The 14,853-nt window shown below is 52.6% G+C and overlaps 1 protein-coding gene across 1 annotated transcript in view; it reads left to right on the forward strand.

Annotated features, from left to right (window-relative positions):
- The first annotated feature begins 273 nt into the window (after positions 1-273).
- LOC124043177 (E3 ubiquitin-protein ligase MYLIP-A-like) overlaps positions 274-14,853 on the forward strand; it is a 74,780-nt gene continuing 60,200 nt past the window's right edge. The window contains exons 1-2 of the mRNA XM_046361454.1: positions 274-608; positions 4,678-4,868. Of these exons, the coding sequence (XP_046217410.1) occupies positions 522-608; positions 4,678-4,868 (278 nt within the window). The 5' untranslated portion in view covers positions 274-521. The remainder of the gene's footprint in view (positions 609-4,677; positions 4,869-14,853) is intronic.

Consider the following 14,853-nt stretch of genomic DNA (forward strand, 5'->3'; position numbering starts at 1 on the left):
TTGAAAGCAAGCAGCGAAATAAATGGTTGGGACCACATAGTTCTCCACTGTTGCTATATTCTATCAGCATTTCAATGCATTATTAATTCACATGCAGCTCCCAACTTACTCATGCAACTCAACTCAGATATTTCCATGGATAGTCAACTCTTCCTAAACAGGTGAAGGTTCCGTATATTTATGGAAGGTGAAATTAGCTGCGCACTCAGAAGGGGGCGCCTTGGCCGTCCTCGTCCTGCGTTGTAAAACCACCATCTCGTTCCGACATGACCGGGGCTCGCGTTTGGCAGGTTTGTGGCTGAGAATATGCTAAACGCTCTGTCATTGGCTGCTTCCGAGTAAACAGTGCTTTGGCATAGCAATTGATATCCTACAGCTGGAAGGTAGTGTTTGTCACACAAAGTGAGAGGGCTTAGAAAGTGAACGAAAGCTTAATGTAGGGTCTCAAAAGGAGGGATACCGAGGTTGTTTATTTTTTTAAAGAGAGGTATAGACCAAAGCTAAACTATTAGATTGCCAAAATGCTTTGCCATGTTACCCGTCCGGATTCGGTGGTTATGGAAGTGGAAGTTGATACCAAGGCGAATGGTGAAGACTGTCTGAATAAGGTATGGATAGTGGATACTAATTTAATTACCCCCTTTTCAAGTTGTTAATACGTTATTTATAACATATAACATTTGTGTCAAATTCCAGTGACTATTGTCCTGCAAGTGTAATTTACAGTGAAATGTTCAAATTGAAACGCAACACTTGGCAACATGAGCGCGTGTGTTGGTTTTTGTCGAGATGATAAATCCAAATGTTGATGTACAGGCGAAGTTCAATGTTATTTGCTAGATTTTCTGCCAACGTCAAGTTATCTCGAAATGGCATTCTCTGTCAAATGATAGACTACCTACCCATCATACATTGTCACACACAGCATTACAAATGATTATTCATTTAATTTGTAATTGTATTACATTTTTCCTCTATCGTGCAACAATGTTGCTTTGTTCGAAAATAAGTTGGGCCATATTTCCGTGAAATATTTCCCGCCTCCCATCAAACTCATTAAGTTGGTGATTTCCTAAATAGGTAACTTACTATTAAGGTTCTTTCTGAGGGAGTCGTTTCCTGGTAGTATATTCGCGAGGAAAAGGTTACTTCAGTTCATTTGGTTCCCCGGTGCTTGGCAAATTGGCAATGTTATTGTTAAGCTTGAATGGGGGTTCCCATTGTTGACTAGATCAACAATGAATATACAATAGTTCCAAATTGCTGCGAAATCCGTTTTGAAAGAGTTAATAAATACTATCACGCGTGCACAGAGCTGCTGGTGTCAAAGACTGTACATAGATTCATGTTTCTATTGTGTTATGGACTGTACGTTTGATGTGTAACTGTGTTTTTTTTGTCGCTTTGCTTTATCTTGGCCAGGTCGCAGTTGTAATTGAGAACTTGTTCTCAACTTGCCTACCTGGTTAAATGAATCTGAAAAAAATAATGTAATGTTAGTCCTCAAACCAGGAAATAAAAGGAACCAATGTGAATTTATCGGAGGCTTTAATCACCTTGTTTTCTAATGAGTTCTATCCATTTTATATCATATGAACAACGAGTTGACACTAGTCCTCATCCTCCGTCCCGTCTGGAAGTAGGCTGTCCTTGATGTTATGTAACTCCTTCCCGTCTGGAAGTAGGCTGTCCTTGATGTTATGTAACTCCGTCCCGTCTGGAAGTAGGCTGTCCTTGATGTTATGTAACTCCGTCCCGTCTGGAAGTAGGCTGTCCTTGATGTTATGTAACTCCGTCCCGTCTGGAAGTAGGCTGTCCTTGATGTTATGTAACTCCGTCCCGTCTGGAAGTAGGCTGTCCTTGATGTTATGTAACTCCGTCCCGTCTGGAAGTAGGCTGTCCTTGATGTTATGTAACTCCGTCCCGCCTGGAAGTAGGCTGTCCTTGATGTTATGTAACTCCGTCCCGTCTGGAAGTAGGCTGTCCTTGATGTTATGTAACTCCGTCCCGTCTGGAAGTAGGCTGTCCTTGATGTTATGTAACTCCGTCCCGTCTGGAAGTAGGCTGTCCTTGATGTTATGTAACTCCGTCCCGTCTGGAAGTAGGCTGTCCTTGATGTTATGTAACTCCGTCCCGTCTGGAAGTAGGCTGTCCTTGATGTTATGTAACTCCGTCCCGTCTGGAAGTAGGCTGTCCTTGATGTTATGTAACTCCGTCCCGTCTGGAAGTAGGCTGTCCTTGATGTTATGTAACTCCGTCCCGTCTGGAAGTAGGCTGTCCTTGATGTTATGTAACTCCGTCCCGTCTGGAAGTAGGCTGTCCTTGATGTTATGTAACTCCGTCCCGTCTGGAAGTAGGCTGTCCTTGATGTTATGTAACTCCGTCCCGTCTGGAAGTAGGCTGTCCTTGATGTTATGTAACTCCATCCCGTCTGGAAGTAGGCTGTCCTTGATGTTATGTAACTCCGTCCTGTCTGGAAGTAGGCTGTCCTTGATGTTATGTAACTCCGTCCCGTCTGGAAGTAGGCTGTCCTTGATGTTATGCAACTCTGTCCCGTCTGGAAGTAGGCTGTCCTTGATGTTATGTAACTCTGTCCCGTCTGGAAGTAGGCTGTCCTTGACGTTATGTAACTCCGTCCTGTCTGGAAGTAGGCTGTCCTTGATGTTATGTAACGCCGTCCCGTCTGGAAGTAGGCTGTCCTTGATGTTATGTAACTCCGTCCCGTCTGGAAGTAGGCTGTCCTTGACGTTATGTAACTCCGTAGGCTGTCCTTGATGTTATGTAACTCCATCCCGTCTGGAAGTAGGCTGTCCTTGATGTTATGTAACTCCGTCCCGTCTGGAAGTAGGCTGTCCTTGACGTTATGTAACTCCGTCCCGTCTGGAAGTAGGCTGTCCTTGATGTTATGTAACTCCGTCCCGTCTGGAAGTAGGCTGTCCTTGATGTTATGTAACTCCGTCCCGTCTGGAAGTAGGCTGTCCTTGATGTTATGTAACTCCGTCCCGTCTGGAAGTAGGCTGTCCTTGATGTTATGTAACTCCGTCCCGTCTGGAAGTAGGCTGTCCTTGATGTTATGTAACTCCTTCCCGTCTGGAAGTAGGCTGTCCTTGATGTTATGTAACTCCGTCCCCGTCTGGAAGTAGGCTGTCCTTGACGTTATGTAACTCCGTCCCGTCTGGAAGTAGGCTGTCCTTGATGTTATGTAACTCCTTCCCGTCTGGAAGTAGGCTGTCCTTGACGTTATGTAACTCCTTCCCGTCCTGTCCTGATGTTATGTAACTCCGTCCCGTCTGGAAGTAGGCTGTCCTTGACGTTATGTAACTCCGTCCCGTCTGGAAGTAGGCTGTCCTTGATGTTATGTAACTCCGTCCCGTCTGGAAGTAGGCTGTCCTTGATGTTATGTAACTCCGTCCCGTCTGGAAGTAGGCTGTCCTTGATGTTATGTAACTCCGTCCCGTCTGGAAGTAGGCTGTCCGTGATGTTATGTAACTCCGTCCCGTCTGGAAGTAGGCTGTCCTTGATGTTATGTAACTCCGTCCGGTCTGGAAGTAGGCTGTCCTTGATGTTATGTAACTCCGTCCCGTCTGGAAGTAGGCTGTCCTTGATGTTATGTAACTCCGTCCCGTCTGGAAGTAGGCTGTCCGTGATGTTATGTAACTCCGTCCCGTCTGGAAGTAGGCTGTCCTTGACGTTATGTAACTCCGTCCCGTCTGGAAGTAGGCTGTCCTTGACGTTATGTAACTCCATCCTGTCTGGGTCCCGTCTGGAAGTAGGCTGTCCTTGACGTTATGTAACTCCATCCTGTCTGGGTCCCGTCTGGAAGTAGGCTGTCCTTGATGTTATGTAACTCCATCCCGTCTGGAAGTAGGCTGTCCTTGACGTTATGTAACTCCGTCCTGTCTGAATGTAACTCCGTAGGCTGTCCTTGACGTTATGTAACTCCATCCTCTGTCTGGGTTATGTAACCCGTCCCGTCTGGAAGTAGGCTGTCCTTGACGTTATGTAACTCCGTCCTGTCCTTGGTTATGTCTGGAACTCCGTAGGCTGTCCTTGATGTTATGTAACTCCGTCCCGTCTGGAAGTAGGCTGTCCTTGACATTATGTAACTCCGTCCTGTCTGGAAGTAGGCTGTCCTTGACATTATGTAACTCCGTCCCGTCTGGAAGTAGGCTGTCCTTGACGTTATGTAACTCCGTAGGCTGTCCTTGACGTTATGTAACTCCGTAGGCTGTCCTTGACGTTATGTAACTCCGTCCCGTCTGGAAGTAGGCTGTCCTTGACGTTATGTAACTCCGTCCCGTCTGGAAGTAGGCTGTCCTTGACGTTATGTAACTCCGTAGGCTGTCCTTGACGTTATGTAACTCCGTCCCGTCTGGAAGTAGGCTGTCCTTGACGTTATGTAACTCTGTTTCTTTCTTGTCGCTGTTGAGAGGATGCGCTCGAGGTGAGTTGTATTATCAGGTGAAAAAGATCCCATGTTTTTTCCTTCAACGCTCCCACTGGCTTTACGACATATTGATGTGTACGAGCCACAGAGTCAATGGCAAAGGCAAAAAATGGGTCACAAACCAAATCAACTGAGGTTTTACTTTGATATAATGACTATTCTGTGGGTTTGACTGGTTTCCCCCTGATCACTTTGTTTAACCTAACACACTGAATTCTTCTATTCTAAAGGTGTGTAGGAAGTTGGGAATCCTAGAGGTGGACTACTTTGGACTGCAGTTCTCAGGCAATAAAGGAGAGAACCTGTGGCTCAACCTCAGGAACAGAATCTGTCAGCAGGTGGACAATCTGACTCCCTGCCGACTCCGGCTTCGAGTCAAGTTCTTTGTGGGACCACATCTCATACTCCAGGAACAGACGAGGTATGGATACTCTGTAACACACACACACACACACACACACACACACACACACACACACACACACACACACACACACACACACACACACACACACACACACACACACACACACACACACACACACACACACACACACACACACACACACATTACAATAGTCATTCTTTATGTTCCTTACATCGTCTTGTTATGATGGGAAAAGCAAGCTAAATAAATCTAGGGCATGTTACTCATTAAATATGAATATTTTAACATCTTCTCTAACTCAACCCTTAACTGTTCAGATTCCCTCTGACACCAGTCATGTGCTGTAGGAGGAGAAGCTTAACAACCAGATCATTCAGCACCGTACTGTAGCTACTGTATCCTGTGAAGTTCGTTGTGACTTCCTGATTAGGCTCTACAGTGGAGCGAACTACAGTAACCCCGCAGCACACAGGGTTACTACAGGTCATTGTGGAGCAGGGCGGGAGGCATCCAGGAAATGTGAACTCTGTAAAGGCTCTGTTGCTGATGCCACAGGGTCCCTATGCCTGCCTGGTCCTGCCTGCTGAGAGCTATACAACCCTCCCCAGACCTCCCCTGCTGGCTCTCATTCAAGTGAATGAAGGAGAAGTGAGCTTTACTTCAACATTTGTTGTTTCTTTTTGCTTTTGGTTTATTTTCTATTGTTGACTTTCTCATTTAAGGAGAAGCGTCCTTGTTCTTGTGCATTTTTCTGTTTTTAGTTTCTTTTGGCGTTTGACAGTCTCAAAGGCACGTCTCACCGTTGTGAATTTGTTTAAATGCTAAAATGCTTTTACTACATACTCATGCATATTTTCTGAGTTAAAATAACTATAAAAAGACCCGTGTGAAAGGCTTTTTTTCTCATTTAATTAGCTCTTAGCTCTGTATTTTGTCAGCCTCATTTTTGAAATCGTTCTTCTTTTCCACAAACAAACCAGAGAGGAAATGATCCAGTCTTCCAAAGAAAGCATGTTAAAACTTCTCTAGTGAATGGCCTGACACGCTGATTTCATCAGGCTGATAGAGATACCCTGACACGCTGACTTCATCAGGCTGATATATACCCTGACACGCTGACTTCATCAGGCTGATAGATACCCTGACACGCTGATTTCATCAGGCTGACAGATACCCTGACACGCTGACTTCATCAGGCTGATAGATACCCTGACACGCTGACTTCATCAGGCTGATAGATACCCTGACACGCTGACTTCATCAGGCTGATAGATACCCTGACACGCTGACTTCATCAGGCTGATAGATACCCTGACACGCTGACTACATCAGGCTGATAGATAACAGGACCCTGACTTCATCAGGCTGATAGATAACAGGACCCTGACTTCATCAGGCTGATAGATAACAGGACCCTGACTACATCAGGCTGATAGATAACAGGACCCTGACTTCATCAGGCTGATAGATACCCTGACACGCTGACTTCATCAGGCTGATAGATAACAGGACCCTGACTTCATCAGGCTGATAGATAACAGGACCCTGACTTCATCAGGCTGATAGATAACAGGACCCTGACTTCATCAGGCTGATAGATAACAGGACCCTGACTTCATCAGGCTGATAGATAACAGGACCCTGACTTCATCAGGCTGATAGATAACAGGACCCTGACTACATCAGGCTGATAGATAACAGGACCCTGACTTCATCAGGCTGATAGATAACAGGACCCTGACTTCATCAGGCTGATAGATAACAGGACCCTGACTACATCAGGCTGATAGATAACAGGACCCTGACTTCATCAGGCTGATAGATAACAGGACCCTGACTTCATCAGGCTGATAGATAACAGGACCCTGACTTCATCAGGCTGATAGATAACAGGACCCTGACTTCATCAGGCTGATAGATAACAGGACCCTGACTTCATCAGGCTGATAGATAACAGGACCCTGACTACATCAGGCTGATAGATAACAGGACCCTGACTACATCAGGCTGATAGATAACAGGACCCTGACTACATCAGGCTGATAGATAACAGGACCCTGACTTCATCAGGCTGATAGATAACAGGACCATGAACCTGGTTCTCCTCCTCCCCTACCCCTTTAGAGGTCCTCTATTGAGAAGTCCTGACTGCATCCCTCACGGAACCCTATTCCCTATAACGTGCACTTCTTCTTTAGACCAGCGACCTATGGGCAGTGCACTATAGAGGGAATAGGGTGCTGTTTGGGACACAGAATCTCAACTCGGCTTCTCTTTTGATGTTATTTATAGGGCGCTCTGATCTCAGTGTTAACCCTCCCTCTCTACCGCCTGCAAGTTGCAGAAAAACAGCTTTGCATGCAGTATTCATGTTAATATCATCATGTCTATCTTTCCACAGCTGTGGGAGATCCTGTATCATTTAAAGCTGATTCTAACCCCAGTCAGTCAGTCTGCCAGGAGAGGCATCAGATAACTCGGTGTTAAGAGTAGAAAAGTGTGTGGGGAGCAGAGCCCCTGAGCTGCTCAGCTCCTCTCTCTGTGTCTCTGTGTGTGGGGAGCAGAGCCCCTGAGCTGCTCAGCTCCTCTCTCTGTGTCTCTGTGTGTGGGGAGCAGAGCCCCTGAGCTGCTCAGCTCCTCTCTCTGTGTCTCTGTGTGGGGGAGCAGAGCCCCTGAGCTGCTCAGCTCCCTTCCTCTCTCTGTGTCTCTGTGTGTGGGAGCAGAGCCCCTGAGCTGCTCAGCTCCTCTCTCTGTGTCTCTGTGTGTGGGAGCAGAGCCCTGAGAGCCCTATCTCTGTGTCTCTGTGTGTGGGGAGCAGAGCCCTGAGCTGCTCAGCTCCTCTCTCTGTGTCTCTGTGTGTGGGGTCTCTGTGTGTGGGGAGCAGAGCCCCTGAGCTGCTCAGCTCCTCTCTCTGTGTCTCTGTGTGTGGGGAGCAGAGCCCCTGAGCTGCTCAGCTCCTCTCTCTGTGTCTCTGTGTGTGGGGAGCAGAGCCCCTGAGCTGCTCAGCTCCTCTCTCTGTGTCTCTGTGTGTCTCTGGGGGGAGCAGAGCCCCTGAGCTGCTCAGCTCCTCTCTCTGTGTCTCTGTTGTAGGGCAGAGCCCTGAGCTGCTCAGCTCCTCTCTCTGTGTCTCTGTGTGTGGGGAGCAGAGCCCCTGAGCTGCTCAGCTCCTCTCTCTGTGTCTCTGTGTGTGGGAGCAGAGCCCCTGAGCTGCTCAGCTCCTCTCTCTGTGTCTCTGTGTGTGGGGAGCAGAGCCCTGAGCTGCTCAGCTCCTCTCTCTGTGTCTCTGTGTATCTGTGTCTCTGGTGTGGGAGCAGAGCCCTGAGCTGCTCAGCTCCTCTCTCTGTGTCTCTGTGTGGGGAGCAGAGCCCTGAGCTGCTCAGCTGTGTGTGTCTCTGTGTGTGGGGAGCAGAGCCCCTGAGCTGCAGCTCCTCTCTCTGTGTCTCTGTGTCTCTGTGGGAGCAGAGCCCCTGAGCTGCTCAGCTCCTCTCTCTGTGTCTCTGTGTCTCTGTGTGTGGGGAGCAGAGCCCCTGAGCTGCTCAGCTCCTCTCTCTGTGTCTCTGTGTGTGGGGAGCAGAGCCCCTGAGCTGCTCAGCTCCTCTCTCTGTGTCTCTGTGTGTGGGGAGCAGAGCCCCTGAGCTGCTCAGCTCCTCTCTCTGTGTCTCTGTGTGTGGGGAGCAGAGCCCCTGAGCTGCTCAGCTCCTCTCTCTGTGTCTCTGTGTGTGGGGAGCAGAGCCCCTGAGCTGCTCAGCTCCTCTCTCTGTGTCTCTGTGTGTGGGGAGCAGAGCCAGAGCCCCTGAGCTGCTCAGCTCCTCTCTCTGTGTCTCTGTGTCTCTGTGGGGGGAGCAGAGCCCTGAGCTGCTCAGCTCCTCTCTCTGTGTCTCTGTGTGTGGGGAGCAGAGCCCCTGAGCTGCTCAGCTCCTCTCTGTGTCTCTGTGTGTGGGGAGCAGAGCCCTGAGCTGCTCAGCTCCTCTCTCTGTGTCTCTGTGTGGGGGAGCAGAGCCCCTGAGCTGCTCAGCTCCTCTCTCTGTGTCTCTGTGTGTGGGGAGCAGAGCCCCTGAGCTGCTCAGCTCCTCTCTCTGTGTCTCTGTGTGTGGGGAGCAGAGCCCTGAGCTGCTCAGCTCCTCTCTCTGTGTCTCTGTGTGTGGGGAGCAGAGCCCTGAGCCCTCTGAGCAGAGCCCCTCAGCTCCTCTCTCTGTGTCTCTGTGTGTGGGGAGCAGAGCCCCTGAGCTGCTCAGCTCCTCTCTCTGTGTCTCTGTGTGTGGGGAGCAGAGCCCCTGAGCTGCTCAGCTCCTCTCTCTGTGTCTCTGTGTGTGGGGAGCAGAGCCCTGAGCTGCTCAGCTCCTCTCTCTGTGTCTCTGTGTGTGGGGAGCAGAGCCCCTGAGCTGCTCAGCTCCTCTCTCTGTGTCTCTGTGTGTGGGGAGCAGAGCCCCTGAGCTGCTCAGCTCCTCTCTCTGTGTCTCTGTGTGTGGGGAGCAGAGCAGAGCTCCTGTGTCTCTGTGTGTGGGGAGCAGCCCCTGCTCAGCTGCTCAGCAGAGCCCTGAGCTCTCTCTCTGTGTCTCTGTGTGTGGGGAGCAGAGCCCCTGAGCTGCTCAGCTCCTCTCTCTGTGTCTCTGTGTGGGGAGCAGAGCCCTGAGCTGCTCAGCTCCTCTCTCTGTGTCTCTGTGTGTGGGGAGCAGAGCCCCTGAGCTGCTCAGCTCCTCTCTCTGTGTCTCTGTGTGTCTCTGGGGGGAGCAGAGCCCCTGAGCTGCTCAGCTCCTCTCTCTGTGTCTCTGTGTGTGGGGAGCAGAGCCCCTGAGCTGCTCAGCTCCTCTCTCTGTGTCTCTGTGTGGGGGAGCAGAGCCCCTGAGCTGCTCAGCTCCTCTCTCTGTGTCTCTGTGTGTGGGAGCAGAGCCCCTGAGCTGCTCAGCTCCTCTCTCTGTGTCTCTGTGTGTGGGGAGCAGAGCCCCTGAGCTGCTCAGCTCCTCTCTCTGTGTCTCTGTGTGTGGGAGCAGAGCCCTGAGCTGCTCAGCTCCTCTCTCTGTGTCTCTGTGTGTGGGGAGCAGAGCCCTGGGGCTCCTCTCTCTGTGTCTCTGTGTGTGGCAGAGCCCCTGAGCTGCTCAGCTCCTCTCTCTGTGTCTCTGTGTGTGGGGAGCAGAGCCCTGAGCTGCTCAGCTCCTCTCTCTGTGTCTCTGTGTGTGGGGAGCAGAGCCCTGAGCTGCTCAGCTCTGTGTCTCTGTGTGGGGGCAGCAGAGCTCCTCTGAGCTGCTCAGCTCCTCTCTCTCTGTGTCTCTGTGTGTGGGGAGCAGAGCCCCTGGCTCAGCTCCTCTGTGTCTCTGTGTGTGGGGAGCAGAGCCCTGAGCTGCTCAGCTCCTCTCTCTGTGTCTCTGTGTGTGGGGAGCAGAGCCCCTGAGCTGCTCAGCTCCTCTCTCTGTGTCTCTGTGTGTGGGGAGCAGAGCCCTGAGCTGCTCAGCTCCTCTCTGTGTCTCTGTGTGTGGGGAGAGCAGAGCTCCCTGGCTGCTGCAGCTCCTCTCTCTGTGTCTCTGTGTGTGGGGAGCAGAGCCCCTGAGCTGCTCAGCTCCTCTCTCTGTGTCTCTGTGTGTGGGGAGCAGAGCCCCCTGAGCTGCTCAGCCCTCTTGCTCAGCTCCTCTCTCTGTGTCTCTGTGTGTGGGGAGCAGAGCCCCTGAGCTGCTCAGCTCCTCTCTCTGTGTCTCTGTGTGTGGGGAGCAGAGCCCCTGAGCTGCTCAGCTCCTCTCTCTGTGTCTCTGTGTGTGGGGAGCAGAGCCCCTGAGCTGCTCAGCTCCTCTGTGTCTCTGTGTGTGGGGAGCAGCTCCTGAGCAGAGCCCCTGAGCTGCTCAGCTCCTCTCTCTGTGTCTCTGTGTGTGGGGAGCAGAGCCCAGTTAGAGCTGCTCAGCTCCTCTCTCTGTGTCTCTGTGTGTGGGGAGCAGAGCCCCTGCTCAGCTCCTCTCTCTGTGTCTGCTCAGCTCCTCTCTCTGTGTCTCTGTGTGTGGGGAGCAGCCCCTGAGCTGCTCAGCTCCTCTCTCTGTCTCTGTGTGTGGGGAGCAGACCCCTGAGCTGCTCAGCTCCTCTCTCTGTGTCCTGTCCTCTCTCTGTGTCTCTGTGTGGGGAGCAGAGCCCCTGAGCTGCTCAGCTCCTCTCTCTGTGTCTCTGTGTGTGGGGAGCAGAGCCCAGCTGCTCAGCTCCTCTCTGTGTCTCTGTGTGTGGGGAGCAGAGCCCCTGAGCTGCTCAGCTCCTCTCTCTGTGTCTCTGTGTGTGGGAGCAGAGCCCCTAGCTGCTGCTCTCTCTGTGTCTCTGTGTGTGGGGAGCAGAGCCCCTGAGCTGCTCTCCTCTCTCTGTGTCTCTGTGTGGGGACTGAGCTGCTCAGCTCCTCTCTGTGTCTCTGTGTGTGGGGAGCAGAGCCCTGAGCTGCTCAGCTCCTCTCTCTGTGTCTCTGTGTGGGGAGAGCCCCTGAGCTGCTCAGCTCCTCTGCTGTGTCTCTGTGTGTGGGGAGCAGAGCCCCTGAGCTGCTCAGCTCCTCTCTCTGTGTCTCTGTGTGTGGGAGCAGAGCCCAGCTGCTCAGCTCCTCTCTCTGCTGTCTCTGTGTGTGTGGGGGAGCAGAGCCCTGAGCTGCTCAGCTCCTCTCTGTGTCTCTGTGTGTGGGGAGCAGAGCCCCTGAGCAGAGCCCCTGAGCTGCTCAGCTCCTCTCTGTGTCTCTGTCACCCAGTTAGACCCCTACTGCTCAGCTCTCTGCTGTGTCTCTGTGTGTGGGGAGCAGAGCCCAGTTGCTCAGCTCTCTCTCTGTGTCTGTCTCTGCTCACCCAGTGTCTCTGTGTGTGAGAGCCCCTAGCTGCTCAGCTCCTCTCTCTGTGTCTCTGTGTGTGGGGAGCAGAGCCCAGCTGCTCAGCTCTCTCTGCTGTCTCTGTGTGTGTGGGGAGCAGAGCCCCTGAGCTGCTCAGCCCTCTCTCTGTTCTGTGTGTGGGGAGCAGAGCCCTGAGCTGCTCAGCTCTCCTCTCTCTGTGTCCCCCTGTGCTCAGTCCTCTCTCTGTGTCTCTGGGAGGGGAGCAGAGCCCCTGAGCTGCTCAGCTCCTCTCTCTGTGTCTCTGTGTGTGGGGGAGCAGAGCCCCTGAGCTGCTCAGCTCCTCTCTCTGAGCTGAGCTGCTCAGCTGTGTCTCTGTGTGTGGGGAGCAGAGCTCTGCTGTGTCTCTGTGTGTGGGGGAGCAGAGCCCTGAGCTGCTCAGCTCCTCTCTCTCTGTGTAGAGAGCCCCTGAGCTGCTCATCTCCTCTCTCCCAGTTGAGCAGAGCCCCTGTGTCTCTCCCTCCTCCCGTGTGTGTGGGGAGCAGAGCTCCTGAGCTGCTCATCTCCTCTCTCTGTGTCTCTGTGTGTGGGGAGCAGAGCCCCTGAGCTGCTCATCTCCTCTCTCTGTGTCTCTGTGTGTGCACGGTTGGCCAGTAACTGTTCATTAAACAGAGATCTATCCCTCATGGCCAGCAGCCTTCCTTTTCCGTCTGGACTCCAAGCACACACTACGGCTTTCTCTCCCCTTACTCCTGACTTATTTCAGGATGGACTGTGTGTGTGTTTTTAAGACTGGACAGTGTTCCTGTGGAGTTGGGGGGAGGAAAGGGATAGATGAGGGTACTGCTGTCTCCCTCCGCCCATCACCCAGTTAAACTACTGCTGTCTCCCTCCGCCCGTCACCCAGTTAGACTACTGCTGTCTCCCTCCGCCCATCACCCAGTTAGACTACTGCTATCTCTGCTCGTCACCCAGTTAGACTACTGCTGTCTCTGCCCATCACCCAGTTAGACTACTGCTGTCTCCCTCCACCCATCACCCAGTTAGACTACTGCTGTCTCTGCCCGTCACCCAGTTAGACTACTGCTGTCTCTGCCCGTCACCCAGTTAGACTACTGCTGTCTCTGCCTCTCACCCAGTTAGACTACTGCTGTCTCTGCTTCTCACCCAGTTAGACTACTGCTGTCTCTGCCTCTCACCCAGTTAGACTACTGCTGTCTCTGCCTCTCACCCAGTTAGACTACTGCTGTCTCTGCCTCTCACCCAGTTAGACTACTGCTGTCTCTGCCTCTCACCCAGTTAGACTACTGCTGTCTCTGCCTCTCACCCAGTTAGACTACTGCTGTCTCTGCCCGTCACCCAGTTAGACTACTGCTGTCTCTGCCCGTCACCCAGTTAGACTACTGCTGTCTCCCTCCGCCCGTCACCCAGTTAGACTACTGCTGTCTCCCTCCACCCGTCACCCAGTTAGACTACTGCTGTCTCCCTCCGCCCGTCACCCAGTTAGACTACTGCTGTCTCCCTCCGCCCGTCACCCAGTTAGACTACTGCTGTCTCTGCCTCTCACCCAGTTAGACTACTGCTGTCTCTGCCTCTCACCCAGTTAGACTACTGCTGTCTCTGCCTCTCACCCAGTTAGACTACTGCTGTCTCTGCCTCTCACCCAGTTAGACTACTGCTGTCTCTGCTCGTCACCCAGTTAGACTACTGCTGTCTCCCTCCGCCCGTCACCCAGTTAGACTACTGCTGTCTCTGCTCGTCACCCAGTTAGACTACTGCTGTCTCTGCTCGTCACCCAGTTAGACTACTGCTGTCTCTGCTCGTCACCCAGTTAGACTACTGCTGTCTCTCTCCGCCCGTCACCCAGTTGGACTACTGCTGTCTCTCTCCGCCCGTCACCCAGTTAGACTACTGCTGTCTCCCTCCGCCCGTCACCCAGTTAGACTACTGCTGTCTCTGCCTCTCACCCAGTTAGACTACTGCTGTCTCTGCCCGTCACCCAGTTAGACTACTGCTGTCTCTGCCCGTCACCCAGTTAGACTACTGCTGTCTCTGCTCGTCACCCAGTTAGACTACTGCTGTCTCTGCTCGTCACCCAGTTAGACTACTGCTGTCTCTGCTCGTCACCCAGTTAGACGACTGCTGTCTCTGCTCGTCACCCAGTTAGACGACTGCTGTCTCTGCTCGTCACCCAGTTAGACTACTGCTGTCTCCCTCCGCCCGTCACCCAGTTAGACTACTGCTGTCTCCCTCCGCCCGTCACCCAGTTAGACTACTGCTGTCTCTGCTCGTCACCCAGTTAGACTACTGCTGTCTCTGCTCGTCACCCAGTTAGACTACTGCTGTCTCTGCCCGTCACCCAGTTAGACTACTGCTGTCTCCCTCCGCCCGTCACCCAGTTAGACTACTGCTGTCTCCCTCCGCCCGTCACCCAGTTAGACTACTGCTGTCTCTCTCCGCCCGTCACCCAGTTAGACTACTGCTGTCTCCACCCGTCACCCAGTTAGACTACTGCTGTCTCCCTCCGCCCGTCACCCAGTTAGACTACTGCTGTCTCTGCCTCTCACCCAGTTAGACTACTGCTGTCTCTGCCCGTCACCCAGTTAGACTACTGCTGTCTCTGCCCGTCACCCAGTTAGACTACTGCTGTCTCTGCCCGTCACCCAGTTAGACTACTGCTGTCTCTGCCTCTCACCCAGTTAGACTACTGCTGTCTCTGCTCGTCACCCAGTTAGACGACTGCTGTCTCTGCTCGTCACCCAGTTAGACGACTGCTGTCTCTGCTCGTCACCCAGTTAGACTACTGCTGTCTCCCTCCGCCCGTCACCCAGTTAGACTACTGCTGTCTCTGCCTCTCACCCAGTTAGACTACTGCTGTCTCTGCCCGTCACCCAGTTAGACTACTGCTGTCTCTGCTCGTCACCCAGTTAGACGACTGCTGTCTCTGCCCGTCACCCAGTTAGACTACTGCTGTCTCCCTCCGCCCGTCACCCAGTTAGACTACTGCTGTCTCCCTCCGCCCGTCAGCCAGTTAGACTACTGCTGTCTCCCTCCGCCCGTCACCCAGTTAGACTACTGCTGTCTCCCTCCGCCCGTCACCCAGTTAGACTACTGCTGTCTCTGCCTCTCACCCAGTTAGACTACTGCTGTCTCTGCCTCTCACCCAGTTAGACTACTGCTGTCTCCCTCCGCCCGTCACCCAGTTAGACTACTGCTGTCTCCCTCCGCCCGTCACCCAGTTAGACT

The sequence above is a fragment of the Oncorhynchus gorbuscha genome, linkage group LG09, assembly GCF_021184085.1.
Source record: "Oncorhynchus gorbuscha isolate QuinsamMale2020 ecotype Even-year linkage group LG09, OgorEven_v1.0, whole genome shotgun sequence".
Classification (NCBI taxonomy): domain Eukaryota; kingdom Metazoa; phylum Chordata; class Actinopteri; order Salmoniformes; family Salmonidae; genus Oncorhynchus; species Oncorhynchus gorbuscha.